The 17,458-nt window shown below is 41.1% G+C and overlaps 1 protein-coding gene across 1 annotated transcript; it reads right to left on the reverse strand.

The window, feature by feature from the left end:
• Positions 1 to 440: 440 nt before the first annotated feature.
• On the reverse strand, positions 441 to 14,134 carry LOC148358917 (galectin-4-like). The gene is made up of 14 exons (XM_088345254.1): positions 14,067 to 14,134; positions 13,220 to 13,308; positions 10,803 to 11,007; positions 9,550 to 9,663; positions 9,445 to 9,459; positions 7,092 to 7,124; positions 4,535 to 4,597; positions 4,432 to 4,458; positions 4,171 to 4,206; positions 4,080 to 4,106; positions 3,969 to 3,998; positions 2,953 to 3,041; positions 1,644 to 1,809; positions 441 to 682 (listed from the first exon to the last, which is right to left on the reverse strand). The coding sequence occupies exons 1-14, from the start codon at positions 14,109 to 14,111 to the stop codon at positions 536 to 538; spliced, it is 1,086 nt and encodes a 361-aa protein (XP_088201380.1). The 5' UTR covers positions 14,112 to 14,134; the 3' UTR covers positions 441 to 535.
• Between the last annotated feature and the right edge of the window lie 3,324 nt (positions 14,135 to 17,458).

Raw genomic sequence — 17,458 nt, forward strand, 5'->3', positions numbered from 1 at the left:
AAATATCTGATTCTTTTTTATGTGTGAATTTTCCTACGGGGATGAATAAAGTATCTATCCATCTAAAGTAATAATATATAAAAGAAAAGAAAAGAAAAGTCAAAATTAAAATCTGTAGAATAATAAGGAAAATACGGGTAATACTTAAAATGAGTGATGTTTGTCCAATGGGGTAAGAATAAGCTTTCTCCCGTGGCGTTGAATATCGTGAGCGCATATAAAACATATTTTTGCAAATAATGTTTGCTTGTGTTTGCCTGAGAGTAGTACTCTGCATTTTCCTGTTTAAAAGTGTCACCCCCCTATCAAATGTACCCCAAATACTTGTTTCCCCCTTTTAAGCTGAATTCAGGACGTGCCTTGTCCGAGCCCATCTAGCTGATCCCGTCCAAATATCAACTGACAACAATGTCCTTTTCTGTCTCATTGAGTATCGTCAGTATTTTTTATTTAGTTTTTACGTACAAAGCCAATAAATCTTTCGTTTCGACGCCTGTTGCCACGCAGAGGATGTTTGAATACAAAGCGGACTCGTTCAGAAGTGGATGTAAGAAATCTGCACGTCGCCTTTCACCTCCAGTTTGTCGATCTGCTCCACGCCGTGCGTGCGGTGGCTGTAGTCGAAAAGGGGCTGCCCGTTCACGAAAACCTTGAAGCGGTCGCTGCCGCAGCGGATCGACATCTTGGAGAGAGAAAAAGGATGAGGAAAAGCTGGGGTTTAAGCTGTGTGTGGTGTAGGTCAGTGGTTCTCAAAGGGGGGGGGGGGATTTTTTTATAAGGTTATTGTCCATTTGTCATTATCCATTATCAGTCATATCATGATACACTTCAAAGCCAACAGGCCGAGACACTTGCTCCTAGCCAAGAGGCTAAGCCAAGGTCCTAGCCAAAAGGCCAAGAAGCGATCGGTGCGAACGCACCGTTCCTGGAGGCACTGCAATTCCAGGCCGATGAGTCGGCAGAGCAAGCTCCTATTCCATCTCCCAGTTACAAAAATCACTAAATGCTGTTGGGCATCCAGCAACTGAAAATGTCTAAATGTCAGGTCAAAATACTCATTTAAAAAAATATATATATTATTTTGGCGTGCCACTGGTTAACCCTTTGCGTGCCACTGCTGGCACGCGTGTCATAGGTTGCTGACCCCTGGTCCAAATGTATACAAGTTTGCTTCGGCAACTCTGCAAATCTTTTTAACATGGTCTGTCAAATCTAAGGCCTGCAACCCGATGAAAACAGGTTATGTATATATGTATGAATCACATAGTGCCCTTACAAGGCAGATATTTTATTGGGTGAGAGACCCCATTTGAACCCTACTTCCAATAATTATAACCTGGCAGTTACATAATAATAGCATAGTAATAACTGGATAAGTAGTTATTTAGAAATGTGTGTCAGACAAAGTAGTTCTGCATGCTAATCAGTAACATAAAAGTATCTCTCAACTTCAATAAGGTTAGTAATCCCTGATCTAGCTCCTGAGTGGAGTGGTGGATTGCTGTGCCGGCTGGCTGCCTGTCGTATGCGATGCTAGGCTCCTAACCTCTGCCTTGCAAGATATCGTATTTTGAACTAATCAGTCGCAAAAAGAGGAGGTGGGTGAGCCCTGGTGTACGGTAAATGGAGATTTTGGATCTCACGTCAAAGTATTCTCCCTCCTTGAAGGGATTGATAGACAGCTGGCGTTCTTCTTGGCCCCAATGGCCGCCAATCATGCTGTTGCGCACCACCACGTCGTCCTTCACGCGGGGGTTGATATGGAAAGCGATGTCGCCGGATCTGCTAGCCAGAAAGTTGAAGCTGATTCTGAAACGGGAGAAAAACTTTAAGTACATTTCCTTTTTAACAGTGGAGGCGAATTTGATGTATGTTGAGCCTCATTACTGTAAAGTAGGCTTAAACGTGTTTGCTCAAGGTGTGTATTTCTAATCAGTTGATGTTCCTTTTAGCCATCTCTTAGTCTTCCCGTCTTTGTTTAAAGGTGTCGGTGCTTTTCCATGGGGGTGTTTTTTTGTCTTTGTTTAAACATACCAGTACTTTTCCTGTCTTGTGGTTTCAATAAAACACAGAGGCAGACGGGGGGGGGGGTGACCCAGAGTCAGTGAGTGTGGACGGTGAGCGAGAACGAGGCAATTGCTTGTCCTCCCGCTACTCTCCCCACTGCAGCTGATTAAAAACTTAACAAGTCTTTGCCTGATGTTTTTTCTACCGTTAGCCAATTTATAGCTCTCCCACACTTCAGTGGTCTTCTTCTTAGACCCCACAATTAGAAAAGGGCTGTGCTGCAGTGAAGGAGGTCACAGCTTTCTTCAATCAAGCTGTGTCAGTGTATTCCTTTCCAACATGTATTATGTTAGCGGGTCAGGAACCTTTTTGACCCATAGAGCCCTTATAGCAAAATATTTAGGTATTTAGAGAGCCATTTCATACATTCTAAGACAAAATTCAGCAAAACCGGCAAACGCACACTCGAGACAAAAGCGAAAGCCCATGTCCCATATCAACAAATATATCACTTTAAACTTGTCTCCCCCTACAGTTACTTAAGATCTTTGAGGCTCATTTTGACCTTTATTTCTTAGTAAACAATTGTTTCAAATCAAGGTGCAAGCAGAGTTCTTTTGCTAATATGTAAAAAAAAACTGCAAATGAAAAGTGTATGGATGTATTTCCCTTCAGTGCAGTGGGTGCATGTGAGAGAGGGGAGTGTGCTGTGTAGCATAGCTCCGCCCACCCCAACCGCTCACCCAATGCAAATGTTCGCTGTGCTTGGCTAGCATTCGTGGGTTTTTATCATTAGCGTATCATCGTGAACAGAAATTGTAGCATTTTATCGCCGAGTCATATGTTCACTAATGAAAAGAGCCATAGGTTCCTGACCCCTGCGCTATAGGAGGATTTTGGGCCAACGCAAGAGAATTGAATGATAAATTGGGATGCGAAGCGTACCTGTTTGCGTGACGGGGAACCATCCCTCGTATGACGACGGTCCTTTTCGGGAACATCCCTCCCGGGATCATGCCTGAGTACGGGATTGGCTGAGGGAGCACAGCATACACAACAACAAATGATGGATTGCAACCCAGTAAGCAACGGTAATTACCTTTAGGTTGAAACAATTTTCGTCTTTTGAAATACAAATTCCTTTGGCTAAAAAGTTAATCTTAAGTCATATTTTTAGCATTAATTCGAAGGTGCTGTCCAGAATTTGAATATGTTCTACACGCTGTCCGGAATATTCTATCTTAAATTGTCATTTCAGCCTCCATAAAGCTTTGTGGCGCGTGCAAGTACTTGAATTCCTTTGACCCGCTGAAAAAAAACTATTTTTTTCATCTTTAGGACTACTACTACTAGTGATCCCAAGAACCAAGAAGAAATCCGCAGGAGGGAGAGCGTTCTCCATTAAGGGCCCGGTGTTGTGGAATGCTCTGCCCCCTAAGATTCGATCTGCAACCTCAGTGGAAATGTTTAAATGAAAGCTTAAAACACACTTCTATTCTATAGCATATGAATAACCTATATTTTATGTTGACCATATCTGTGTATTATTTGCCCTCATGTAGGTTTTAGATCAGGTGGTTTGCAATAATGTGCGGTCTGTGCAGCACTTTGAGACTCTTTGTGATTAAGGGCGTCACAAATAAACATGACTTGACATGTGTTAAAGTGATTAAGTCAAGATGAAGATTTGTTTGAAAAGGTCAAGCTCCCAAGAGATTATAGAATATTTGAAATTGTTGTTTGATTTCATTGAAATAATTAGGGGGGAAAAATTAGTCATTTAACATTTTCTTACTTTTTTTAATCGCGGTCTGAGTTGTCCTTTTATTTTTAATCATACGCATTACAATTGTAAAAAAGGTTTTATCTAAATGTTAAGAGTAAAAGTAAAGAAAAAATGCAATAATCACAGAAAAAATGGCACAATAAGACAAGTCCTTTTGGTCGAAACAAGAACTTACCGGGTTGTAGATCGGCTGGCCGCCCATACTCTGCGGTAAAAATCAAACCGAGCAGGAGAATAATGAACAAAACAAAGAAAAATGCCACAAATACTACTCATGTTTCCTCACCGGTAGGTTGGACCCTGGGAACGCATCCTGATGAAAAAAAAGCCAATTTAGAAAGTTCACAGAAAGTCAATAAGGAAGTAAAGATGCGTACCCCCAAATTGAATCCCATATCTCCAGGACAGCCACCCTAATGGGAAGAAAACAATCACAATTTAATATTTTTTGGGATCCAATTTTAATTTAAATAAAATCTGGTTTTTATATTTTTAAAGACTTGTTTATACTGTTGTCCTACAGCTGTAATAAAATAAATTTCCCCATTTCGGGGTGACTAAAGGATTATCTTAACTTATCTTATCGTCACTTGAGGAAGAACTTAGTATAAAGGAAATCTGAGTAAAGCAAATCTTACCACTCCACAATCTCCTGGAAACCCTCCCTAGATCAAAAACACCCTAATGTCACACAATATTTTTTTTTATGTTTAAACTGACAAAAATAAATGAAAAGCTTACAGGGCCTGCACCGCATCCTGGCCCTCCTCCCATGCCGCCTCCTGGGTATCCTCCCTGTGGTGGCTGAAAGTGGCGAACCATAAAATTTTAATCACATTATTTTTATTTAAAATGTGGTATCTTCACATTACCAACATATTGAATGCACAAAATACTGAACAACAAGAGAATTCCTGGACAAACTGGCGAGCAAAGGAAGTTCATTTGCTTACCTACATTTTTAGGAATTCTATTGATCCATTGGACCACGTTGAACTTATAATGTAATCCCTCAGGTTTTTATTTTCATTTAACGGGGACCAGGACCACCCCACGATAAGCAAAACCGTAGCGCCCTCATTTTGAACACGCACTCCGCCGGCCACTGCTCCGAGTTGTAGTAGACCAGGGATAATGGATCGTGGCTGTGGTGTGTCAAGAACCAGAACAGGATCATGACCCAAACGCGTGACCATCTCACACAAGCCTTTTATTTTGCGGGAATTGGGGAGTCGTGCACGTTAGACAGCAGTCTGGCGTGGAAAGACAGGAAACCAGAGACCGGCGAGATCGATTCCAATAGCCTGAATTGATATCGGAAAGATGGGGTCGATACCGGACGGGACGGGACAGACAGACAGGATAGATAATGAAACAGGATACTGAAAATACACAGGACAAACAAGACGGGAGCGAAAACAGAAGAGAATAATAAACAGGACAAAGATAGACGGGAACGAAACTGGAAACCGATATTAAAAAGGACAAAAATAAACGGGAACAATACCGGACTGGAAATACAAACAGGAAAACAGGACAGAGTCAGAACCCACGTCTTGCAGGGCAGAGGTTTGTTAAAGGACTGACAAGGTAAGAGAGAGCGCACTGAGCTTAAAAAGACGGAAAGCCAATCTGTCAATGAGTCGCAGCTGGCGCCACACAGGCGGGGACAATTGGGCGCCATGGCAACCCTGACAGTGGTGATGTTCGTTTCAGGCAAAAACAACGAAAAAGGACACAAATTTGTTTCCTCGGTCCACACTATCTGCATAACCGGCTGGGGATAATGGCACGCCTCGCAAAAAAAGTGCCGTATGTTGATGGACCAATATAGGAGTGGGGATAATGGATCACTCCTGCACAAACGCAGTTCATTTTATGCGCAAATACAGGAACGACAAAAAAAGAACCGCCAGGCCCGACAAAAATGCAGTCTGCTGGTTTCTGCTTGCATCAATATTCGATCGGGGATAATGGATTGTGACTGTACAAGCACAGCACATTTTAAGCAAAAATAACAGGAAAAAATCTGCCAAATAATCTTTGCTATAAACTGCCAAGCGCAAATATGTGCTTCATTTGCTTATAGAGGCATCCATTTTTAACAATTACAATAATGGTAATGCTGTAAATTTATAGGCCAATTCCCGTCATTTTTACTATTGTTAAGTACATAGATTCTTTCTGAATATTTGGGCATTTTTTTGTAATATAAATCTATTTCTATCATTAAGGTTATTTCAGTTTTGTAACAAATATCATTTACCGGTATTTGCTCTTAGTTTCATCCTCGGAATCAAACATAAATAAACCCGGTTTTGCAAACCTCTTCCCCAAAAAATCTTTTTTAAGAACGCCTACAAAGTTCAGTAGTTCAAGTATTTGATTCTAAAAAAGTTATTTTGTGTACATGTCAAATCAGAAGTATTACCACAATTTCAGCTACATATTTATTGCACTACTTTTAAAAAATAAAGACGTACTATTGTTACGATTCACTGTTCTTTAATTGTCATGATTACAGATGCAATTCACCTGTGCCCGCTCATTTGGTACCAACTGCCGCGGGTTCTGATTGGCTCCCTCTCATTATTTGAACCCTGTCCTTTAAATCCCGTTGTCAGTCCATCTGCGAATCTCTGTATTCGACCCTGACTCCCACCTGTCCTGTTTTTGCTCCCGTTTGTCTACGGCTACGTTTGGTTCCTGACCACGTCTGCTCTCACGTCCCAGCTTACGACCCTTTTTTGTTCCCGACTACTTCTACTCTCCCGTTCTGGCTTATGACTCGTTTCCGACCCCGACCACGTCTTGCTCTCCCAGTCCCGGCTACCGACCAGTTTTCCGCCCCTGACACCGCCATCGCTCGCTACGGAAGATCCACTTCCGTGTTCGGATCACAATCTGAGCACGAGAGCGCCTAGCGAACGCCGGATGGTGGGCGCAGTCCTTCCTCTCTTTTTTAATAAAACTTGTGGTAAACGTCACGCAAGTGGGTCCTGTTTCTGTTCTGGTCCTGACAATTGTGCCAATACTATAACTTAGGCCAGCCTAAAAGCACTACTTTGTAAATATGTTTGCATATTTATGCTGAAAGTCTTATTTTTCTCTTTTCTGTTTTACATGTCTACCCTGGAGTGCCATGTCCAATCACGTTGCATACTGTGTTTCAGAATGTTGATATGAATAACAATAAAGGGAACTCAATTCAATTCAGCTATGAATTCTTCTTACAGCTTTTGCCAATTTCCCTCCAAATTGAGTAAAAAAAACAAACCCAAATAAAAAAGTAACATACCACGCAACCTCCTGGATAGCCTCCGGGCTGCTGCTGTATGTGGAAAAATTCACATTTCAATATGAAAGACATTTTATAACAGGGATCGGGAACCTTTTTGGACCAAAGAGCTATAATAGCAAAATCATATATATTTTTTGCCTGCAATGCCCCTGCAGCCCCCCTCAATAAGCTCATAGCGGGCCTTCTGTTCATTCCTCGGGCTTTCAGCCACAAGATCCGCATACTTTACTCTCTTCCTTTCCTTTCCTCCATCTGGTTTTCCCAGGGGACCGTCAGCTCAAGGAGCACGACCTGCTTGCTGGCTCCAGGCATCAGCACCATTACTGAGTGTTGGAGCTGCAATGATGACTGGGAATCGCGACTGCTTCCCTATATCCACCAGGACCTACCTGTTCCTTGCAGTTGTGAGCAGGTCCCCCTGAGTCTTCTTGGAGGGTTGAAGTTTCGCTCCTGCTTGTGCAAAGGAAGTTGTGCTCCGGGTTTTATGTTGCCGCTTTCTGGTGTTGTTGTTGTTGTTGAGTCACTCAAGGCGCCTAAAGTAATCCTTAGTAGCGCTAGACTCGCTCGTGGGAGGCTCCGTAGTTCTCCGAAGGAGAGGGGGCTGCGACTGTCCTGTGCCGCCAGGCCTGACGGGGTGTGACCCAAGCAAACCAAGCAGACGAAGCCTCTGAAGTCCTTAGTTCGTTCGGACAGGCCCGTGCATGATTTATGGAAGCCCCGTGGGCAGGTAGTACAGGTGATTGGGGTGCGGTCGCAGCGAATGGTTCGAAAGCACCACTGGCATTTGGACTGGGGGCCAGGGTTGCCCTCGAAGTCGCCCGCCCTAAGAAGAACAGAGAGAGGAGAGTAGAAGAGAGAGAAAGAGAGGGACAGATAGAAAGAGAAAAAGAAAGAGTAAAACGCAAAAAGGGGGAAAAGAGAGTGAGAGAGGTGGGGAGAGAGTAGGAAAGAGAGGGATAGAGAAAATGAAAGACAAGAGTGTAAAGGGGGAAGAGAAAAAAGGAGAGACAAAGAAGGAGAGAGGACCAAGAAAGAAAGAGAGCGAGTCTGAGTGGATTGAGTAGGATTCGTAAGGGTCCCCCGGGAGAGAGCCCTTCGCAGGACACCATGGGAAGGTTCCTAGTCTTTGTCCTGCGCTTGCTGGTGTTGATGCTTGTGCAGATATTGTCTGCTATTGCTCTCAAGACCTGGTCAACTCACCCAATCAAATCCGCCCACTCCTACTGCTCACCCAATAAAATTGCTCTGTGTGCTTGGGTGGTGTATTTTTGTATTTACAGTTGGTCCTGTGGGTTTTATCACATAGAGTCGCGGCGCTGCCACGAGCGGCTGCCTTTTCTAGCAGCTGCCCTATTGTTTTATTGTCTGCTCCTATCTTCGGTGTTTTTTCTTCCCGTTTTGACAACTACACTAGGGATTACTTCTATCCTATGGACATGGGTTTTAGCGCATGAAAATGCGTTTATTCAAGGAATCAATGTCCTTGCCCTGAAGGATTCTCGTGCCGGCGTGATGAAGGGGCCTATCGTGGAAGAAGAGCCGGAGCTAGCTTAGCAGCTAGCGGCGTTATAAGTCTTCGGTACCATTCGTAATCATGGTAAATGCGAACTCACGACCAAATAAGATCATCGAGTGCTGGTGGAAAACATCGAAGCGCACAGGGAGCGCAGTTGCAGTGTTTTGCGGAAACGTGGCTCACGTTTAGCATTCCGGACGCTAACGTGTAGTCACCCGGAGCTATCCGGCTTCAACGCCGCTATACAGAGACACGAAAGCCGGGGGGAATCCGAGAGGAGGCGGACTTGCTAACACGAGGTGGTGTATCCCTGGATTTTCACAAAGAAAAGATTTCCATCTGCCGCAGGGATGTCGAACTTTTGGACTAGCGTGACGTCATCCACTCCGCTACAAGCACCCCTAGGGCATCATGTTAATCTGTTAATAAACAACGGGGTAGACTGCTGGAAGTGTGAATTTCCCTACGGGGATGAATAAAGTATCCATCTATCTATCGAATATTATTTAATGAGTTTCTATATAAAGGTGTTCTGAGCGGCATACAGCCAAAACGGGGTATGTTGGTATGAAATATGACCGTAAACTGTAGTAAAGACTGACCTTTATATACGGAACCAAACACTTTGAACTGTTGGTGTTGTCTTGGAAAACTCTACTTAGAAGTCATCAGAATTGGACCACCACAGACAACATTTGCATTGATAGCATTTTATCTCCGAGCCTTATGTACTCATGAAAAGTACATATGTGGCTCACGAACCATAGGTTCCCGACCCCTTGTTTTATATCATCTTAGTGAAAAAAAAGAGACAAAGGAACAAAATGAACTTACCCCCATGCCGCCACCCTATAAAATACACCACAAAGTTGAAAGTCATCAGTGCTTCGTTACATCCTAACCGTAATCTGCCCGTTGACAAAGAGAACTTCATCTCACCCCCATGACGTTAATAGTCATAATGGACACGTCTCCCCCGATTTGCATGCCGCACACCCTTGCCAAAGGGAGGCGATGCGGGAAGGTGTGGAAGTCCTTCCCGTTGATTTTGAACTGCAGAGACAAAGACAACCAAGGGTCACGATTAATGTTCCCTCTAAACTGCGCGCGTGCGCAATCGCGCACTGCCTGCACATTCTCAGCGCACAAGAAAATCTAGCCAGCGCACAAAAATCAGGGCTCGAAATTGCTAATTAAGAAGCGAATTAAGTCAAAGTTACAGTGCATGAAGGTCAAAATACACAGGTTTCCCCTGACGCTGTTTTCTGAATGCGGTATTTTGAAGTCAATGTCGAACGAAGATGAAAAGTAAAGTCAGTAGTTTTTCGAGAACCGGCTTCTTCGGCTCGGCTCACTAAAGAGAACCGGCTCTTTCTGGTCCCAAACGGCTCTTCAGGTTGTTTTTGCTTTTTTCATCCCTACACGACCAAATATTATGTAAAATTGTGCACAAAATGACTTAAAGGAAGGGGGGAAATAGAACAAAAAAAAAAATACAGAAATGAAAAAGTAGTGAAAAGCTAAGAAAAAAGAAACAAAAGGAAGAGAAAAAAGTAAGAAAAATTCAGAAAAAAGCCAGAAAAAAAGAAAAGAAAGAAACAAAGGAAAACAAGTAAATAGAGAACAAAAAGGACAAAAGTAACAGCTAGGAAAAAATAAACACTATGAGATTTTTTTTAAAGGAATTTAAAAAACAGGGAAAAAGAAGAAAAGGTTTGTGTTGCATTCAAGTAATTTCCAATTATAGCAAGTCAATCTTGTTGCCAACATTGTACTTCCACTAAAAAAATGTGATTCTATACAGTTGTGTATCGTGCAACCGACTAAATAAGCCCCAAAAAATGTGAATATTATGTGACAAAATATATCAGGAAATAAAAAGAAATGGATATCTTGTGAAAGAATTGTAAGAACAAACGACATTTGTAGGCCGTACAACCTTTGCAATAGTACATGAGTCAATTCATTCAAAAGTGAAAAATAATTTTGCATTGCCGGAAACTCAGCAAAATGTAACGTGATGTCAAGTTTTGGACATGTTTGATAATGATTTAGTTGCCACACTTGGGATTGCCGTTGCTCACTGTTGTTTCAAGCGTTGCTCACCGACTTTGTGTGAACACTCAGACCCGTAAGGAAAATTAGAGGGAACATTGGTCACGATGCTAAATGCTAACCGAAGCCGCTAGTACCTGGTATCCCTCCCCCGTGCAGGCGATGACCATCTCGAAGGCCTCGCCCTTGCTGAAAGGCATGTCGCGAATCTTCTCCTCCGCATCCCAGGAGCCGTTCTGGCGGGTGTTGAAGACAACTTTGTCCCAGCCGTCAAAACGCGGGTTGAAATGGAGCGCCACATCGCTCGACTCGGACGGGCCGCACAAAAGGTTGATGAAGAACCTAAAGGGGTATGAAAAAAGTTGAAAAATAAAAAAAATTCCCCCCTCTTTGTGGGTATTCTAGTGAGGATCCAGCACGCCAATTTCCAGAGGGCGCCAGTGGACTGATTAACTTTCAGTAGCATTGTCCCGAGTTCCAAATAGCAAAAATAACGTTTTTCATTTTTAACTATTATTAAGGGTTAGTTGCAGCTCATTGGTAAGTATCAAGCTTCTGGGAATAATTTCAGTATGATTAGTCACAATTTGATGGAAGGAGTGGCTTTGATCAGATTTTTGTCCACACATCGAGGAAGCCCCTACTTCATAGTGTTACTTCCTGTATCGAGTGATTGAGTGTGTAGGTGGCCCCAGATGGCTAGTAGGCATAATGAAGCAGTGTGGTAAGAGTAGCGAAGATGTGGATTAGTATACAGTTAACGCTTTAACAGAGCTTTTTTCTTTCTCGAAGAGACAACAAAAGTCCCTTTCTCATCGTCGGGGCAGAGAGTGATCACGTTTCCAAAATCATGTGATCACATCACTAGAAACACCAAAGTTTATGTATTGTAGTAAGATTTTTTTAATTTAGCCAGCCTTTAGTTATTAGACTGTGTTTGTGTATTGCCGGTTATCTTCCCTCCTCCTACTGCGGAGCACTTTTTGTTATTTCCCTTGAAAGAGGGGTCAATTTGACTTGCGTGTTCACGTTTAGATCTCCCCACCCATAAAATGTATGGAGTTGCATGAACAGTAGAATTCCACCATACTTTTATGTAGTGGAGCTGCTGACTAACATTAAATTTCCCTTTTTTTTAAATCACCACAGTAAGGATTCTTATTCACAGAGCTGTATTCTTCATTCTAATGCAGCATTTTAAAGACTTAAGTCTAGTCTGGGCTTGTTTTTGTTCCTGTTATTTAGCATTTTTTACGGCTGTAAAAATGCCTCAATACCAGGTGTCATGTCCTGACTAGCTAAAACTTTAAAACAGGTGTGTCAAACATACGACCCGCAGGCCGGAATTGGCCCCCAAGGAGATTTGATAATTTAATGGTGGAAAAAATGCAAACGACATGGAATTAATATTTTTAATAAGATGCAATTCACAGACCGTCCACTACGAAGCAGAGTGGTGCCGTTTCGATCAATGCAGTGTGATGCAGATTTCAAGGGGTTAATTTGCCTCTGTAGGTCTGGACAAATTTGATCAGTATCTACTAACCCCCAAATTAACAGCCCTGGCTGCTAAAATTTTGTGCATGTTTGGAGCAACCTACATTTGTGAACAAATCTTCTCAGTAATGAATATCATTATCAATTCATTTTGTTGGCAGTCTACAGAGCGAGCTGCCAACGGTAAGACACATTTTTTGGTGCTCCACAAAAAAAGTTAATTTTAAACATTATAACCACAGCTGACAAATCTCTCAACATGCACAGTAATGTGATTGATGTTGTCAAGCTGTTTGGATTTATTTTCGTTCTATTTCTGTTGTGCTAAAATGTTAATTCCCCTTATAGAGATCAAAGAGATCAAAGCCAGCAGAAAAGCTAATGTTGTGACTCATTTCATCTGCAGGTAAATTGTATCCGTTTTTATACTCATTATTGTTATTATTTCTATTTTCTCATATATATATAAAGGATGATGTTGGTTAAAATTCTGACTAAAGAAAATATGTTGAATTCATTGTAAACGTTAAAAAACCACTATACTTTTAACAAGTATATAAGTAAATAGATTCATGCCAATGAATGTGAATTTCCCTGCGGGAATGAATAAAGTATCTATCTATCTATCTAAAACAAAAATGTCCTAGAGGCTTGAAGTACAACAGTATAAATCGTCACAGAAATCAGTTCAGCAGTTTCTGAGCCTATAAACCACTTAAGACCACACTCACAAATCGGGGATTTATTTATAAATTTTGAAGATAGACTAAGATTAAGATTAGATTGATAAAATACATGTTTCTGATAAAAAAGATCTCCTCGGCCACAAAGAGCTTCGCACAACCGTCCCGTCCCATTTGCAAACAGTGAGGGTTGGGCCTCCCGGAAAACGACGGAAAACCTGGTATGCTATCTGTGTTTGCTCGGTCAGCTAATGACCATGGACACTTTAACAAGGGGTGGAGTGAGGCGATGATAAATCAGTTGATTTCCTTCAACGAACAGAGTGATAAAAAATAAAAAAAGCCTCACCCAGGGCCCAACCTGTTGAACTCACCTGGTGATTTTGTCAGGAACCGCACCTTGGATGTAGATGGCCGCTCCCTCTCTCAAACCTCCGTAGATGGGCCCCAGATACGGAATACTCTGTATTCACAAAAGGCAAAAACAGTCAAATGCTGTTCACTATTGTGCATACCCTTGAAATATTCACAAGCCACTGATTAATTATGAACAAAGGCGCAGGTTTTGGTCTTGGCCCTGGTGGGGATAGTTCTTATTAACCGATTACATAATATTGTTGGGGACAAAACTATGATCGCTCAGAATTGGTGGCGGCAGGGTTGGGTGGGGTTACTTTAACTTGATTACTTTCAATTACTTTTGGATTATTCCAATACCAAATATGCTAATAAAAGACAAAAGAAACTAAATATGAATACAATTATGACTCACAACACGTGGTAAGCTTTATCTCCCGGCTTTGATCTCTTTGATCTCCGGCAAAACTAACATAAAATGCCACAGAAACAAAATGAAAATAAATCCAAACAGCTTGCCAACATCATTTTTGCCATTCCATGTATTCCGTTACTCCCCAAGCCTGCACAAAATTTAGTCATTTTATTCATATTTAGTTTCTTTTGTCTTTTATTAGCATATTTGGTATTGGAGTAATCCAAAAGTCATTGAAAGTAATCAAGTTAAAGTAACCCTACCCAACCCTGGGCGGCGGACACGTCCCCCCTGTCCATACCAAAACTACACACTTGATTTTGAATAGAACTCAGCTTTATCAGAGAATTTCCTCGATATTTGGATATTTTGTCTTAACCCTGTGTAGTACGATGGTGGAAATTTGAACATGAAATCTATGAAAAAGAAAAACAAGAGTGTCTACTCACGGGGCCGTAGACAGGCTGGTACCCAGGAGGAGCCAGGAAAGACATAGTGGAGGTAGTCTAGACGTAAGACAAGACAGGCGAGAAGGACACCGCCACCCCATGTTTTATAATGGAAAGGGAGGGGCGCTAAAATGGGCAGGGCAACTGAATGTACAGTGCTGTAAAATTAGGATTTCCCCACTTCCTGATGTCTGTGTTCATTGCATATTTATCACTCAAGAAGTGGAGTGGCCGAGTCAAAGTCCGGTTTCAAATACAATCCAATGCTGTGGTGTGACCTTAAACGAGCGGTTCATGCGAGAAAACCCTCCAATATGATAGATAGATAGATTCCGAGATACATAAAGAGAGAGAGAGAGAGAGAGAGATAGGATAGATACTTTATTTATCCCTGTAGGGAAATTCACACTTCCAGCACTATTCTTGTGTTGAAAAATAAAATAATAACGTAAAAAATATAGAATACAAACATAACCCCATAAGACGTGTTGATATAGAGTATTTAAATAGTGCCACGGAAAATACACACAGTCATAAAAATAGGGTAATATGCAAATGTGGGGGTGGGGTTTAATGTGGGCTTTTACCCCCCCGGGTGGAGTTAAAGAGCCTCATGGCATGAGGAAGAAATGATCTCAGTCTGTGGTAGATTTTAAAGAATTTTGCAAGAAGGAGGAGGCCAAAATGTCTTCACAGCGTGGTGAAAGACTCATTAGGAATTATCCTAAACGTTTGATTTTCAAAGGTGGCCCGACTCGCTATAAAGTTACTTTTTCACATAGGGTCATAAATGTTTGGATTATTTTGTGCCTTAATAAATGTAATCAACATTTCAAAAGTGCATTTTGTATATCCATGAGTGGCCTTGTATCATATCAAAATAGATTTGATAATTTGTGAGTGATAAATATCCCAAAACACACAAATCAGGAAGGGGGCTAATAGTTTTTCTCGGCACTGTGTTTGATTTTGCAAAACAACTGATGGGTCGTCTGTAGGAGCTCAGTAGTAGATTCAGAAAAAGGAACATGATATGTTTCATTTACCAAGATAAACTCTTAATATGATACGATATATATATTTTTTCACTTCAAGCACAATAATTATTATGTTAGATTTTATTTTAATCTAATCAATACATTCTATGTCATTGATGTCTGAAGATGTAAACATGTAATTTTTCATTGGGGTATCCAGATAGTTCATGCCATAATTCAAGTTTACTTACCAATTATGCATAAACATATTTTGAAAATAATTAAATATGAACAGGTAATAGCGTAGACGAGGAGTCACCAACCTTACAAGAGCCAAGAAGAGATCCTCAGGTGGGAGAGCGTTCTCCATTCGCGCCCTGGTGCTGTGGAATGCTCTTCCCCCTGAGATTCTATCCGCAACCTCAGTGGAAATGTTTAAATCTAGGCTTAAAACACACTTATGAATGACCAGTATTTCACGTTGACAATATCTGCGTATTATTTGTTATTGCAACATCCATTCCAGCCTAGTCATCCTGGAAGGGGGATTACCTCACGTGCAGTCCCTTCTCAAGGTTTCTTCATCTACCTCATGTTGAGGTTTTGAGTTTTTCCTTGCCCTCATGTAGGTATTAGATCAGGGGATGGTGTCATAATATTCTGTAACTTGCAATAATCTGTGGTCTGTGCAGCCCTTTGAGACTTCCTGTGATTAAGGGCATCACAGATAAACATGACCTGACTTGACTACTGAAGCTGAGAGCTACTTCTTTAATTACTGATTAACGCAAAAGGTTTACCACTTGGATATGCTTTTTAAAATGTTTTTACTATCTTATCATTATGTTAATACAAGGTTGTAATGATTAGAAGTAGTATTATAACAGACTCAGTTAACCATGAAAAATCTGCCTTCTATAAAGGAACTCGGTGATTTACATTTCTATATTGTAGCCTCATTTTTTAGAATAATTTTGGAAGAATTGATGTGTTTCAAGTCGCTTATCATGTCAATGATTTCCCATTCCAGTTAGAAATTAAATTTCCCCGAAAATCACAATGACCCATCAATGGTGAGCTTTCTTTTATAACCAATCCTTGGGCTACTCAGGTGATCTTAAGGGGCTACCTGGTGCTCACAGGCACCAATGTTGGTGACCCATGGCGTAGACAAAGCTATGCAGCTGAGGTATGTTTTAACAGAGGGTAAAGATTTATACTTTTTCAAAGTCAATATATAGAAAATGAACTTGGATTTTTACTATGTAAAGATTAATACATGTATTTGAGTATTAAAGAAGACCAAGAGGAAGGCCGCGATTGACGCTGATGGATGGTGTTACTCCATAAGAGGTCTAATATAGTGGAAGCTAGAGCTCTTGTTGGTGATAGGAATGAGTGGAGAGGTGTTGTAAAAGGATAGTGGGATGTTTAGATGTGTTCTAAGGGATGGGCAGGGCACCCGTATGATGCGGTAGGGGTAAACCAGTGAAAGTTGTCGGGCCCTGCTGTTGAACAGAAGAGTGTGTTGTGTCACCCTGACCCGAGTGACATGACCAAATTGGGTGCCGAGGTGCTTAACTTGTTTGGGTGTTTGGGCATTTGGGTTAGCCATGGTCAAATTTTGGGTGTTTTTGGCTACTTTTTCCTTTTCGTTTTTGTGTACATGTTTGTCTTGCTGTCGGTCACCCCTCTCGAGGGATATGACCAGGGTAGATAGATATAGATTTGAGTATGTTTTATTCTACAGTATATTACTATAATTACCATTTAACAAAATCATCTAATTGTAAGTAATTATTTGTATATTTTATTTGTCTAATTCATAATCTGTAAAAATGATTTACATTTTAAAAATATATAATAAGAGTTGGTAAAGAGTTGTAAAAATATAACGTCTTTCTCTATTCAGTGGAGGAATGTGGCTCACCCTAGACAAATACAAAGCTCTTATCTTGCAGTTTTTTATTGGTGCATGAGTTTCACCTCAAGATAATGTTTGATTTCCACTCATTTGGCGAGCTGCTATTTTTGAAAAGTCAAAGGTCACAAAAGGGCTTGCACTTTAAAATAATTGTTTTACCTCTGGAAAATGGGAATTAAGCAATGATTGACCAGGTAAAGTGAGGTTGGTGACTGGTGAGGCACAGTCAGATTTACAAATGAACCTAGATCTTACTGGCAGAGCAAAACAGCAAAAAAGGCAATTTATAAACTGTAACATAAGAAGAAGAAAAAAAAAACGTTTATTTTCTTACCTTACCTTATAAATGAACAGTGTTGGGTAGGGTTACTTTAACTTGATTACTTTCAATTACTTTGGATTACTCTAATACCAAATATGCTAATAAAAGACAAAAGAAACTAAATATGAATAAAATGATGACTCACAACACGCGGTAAGCTTTCTCTCCT

This window comes from Urocampus carinirostris, chromosome 10 (assembly GCF_059441175.1).
Source record: "Urocampus carinirostris isolate Australia breed hairy pipefish chromosome 10, RoL_Ucar_1.0, whole genome shotgun sequence".
NCBI classification, from domain to species: Eukaryota; Metazoa; Chordata; class Actinopteri; order Syngnathiformes; family Syngnathidae; genus Urocampus; species Urocampus carinirostris.

What these genes read in the sequence shown, in the direction of transcription:
- LOC148358917 (XM_088345254.1), bottom strand. Translation starts at nt 14,111, where the DNA reads ATGTCTTTCCTGGCTCCTCCTGGGTACCAGCCTGTCTACGGCCCC. An exon ending in GTTCCTGACAAAATCACCAG is followed by an intron (nt 11,008 to 13,219) that starts GTGAGTTCAACA and finishes ATACCCCTTTAG; the next exon opens with GTTCTTCATCAACCTTTTGT. An exon ending in GCCAGCCGATCTACAACCCG is followed by an intron (nt 3,042 to 3,968) that starts GTAAGTTCTTGT and finishes GTGCTCCCTCAG; the next exon opens with CCAATCCCGTACTCAGGCAT.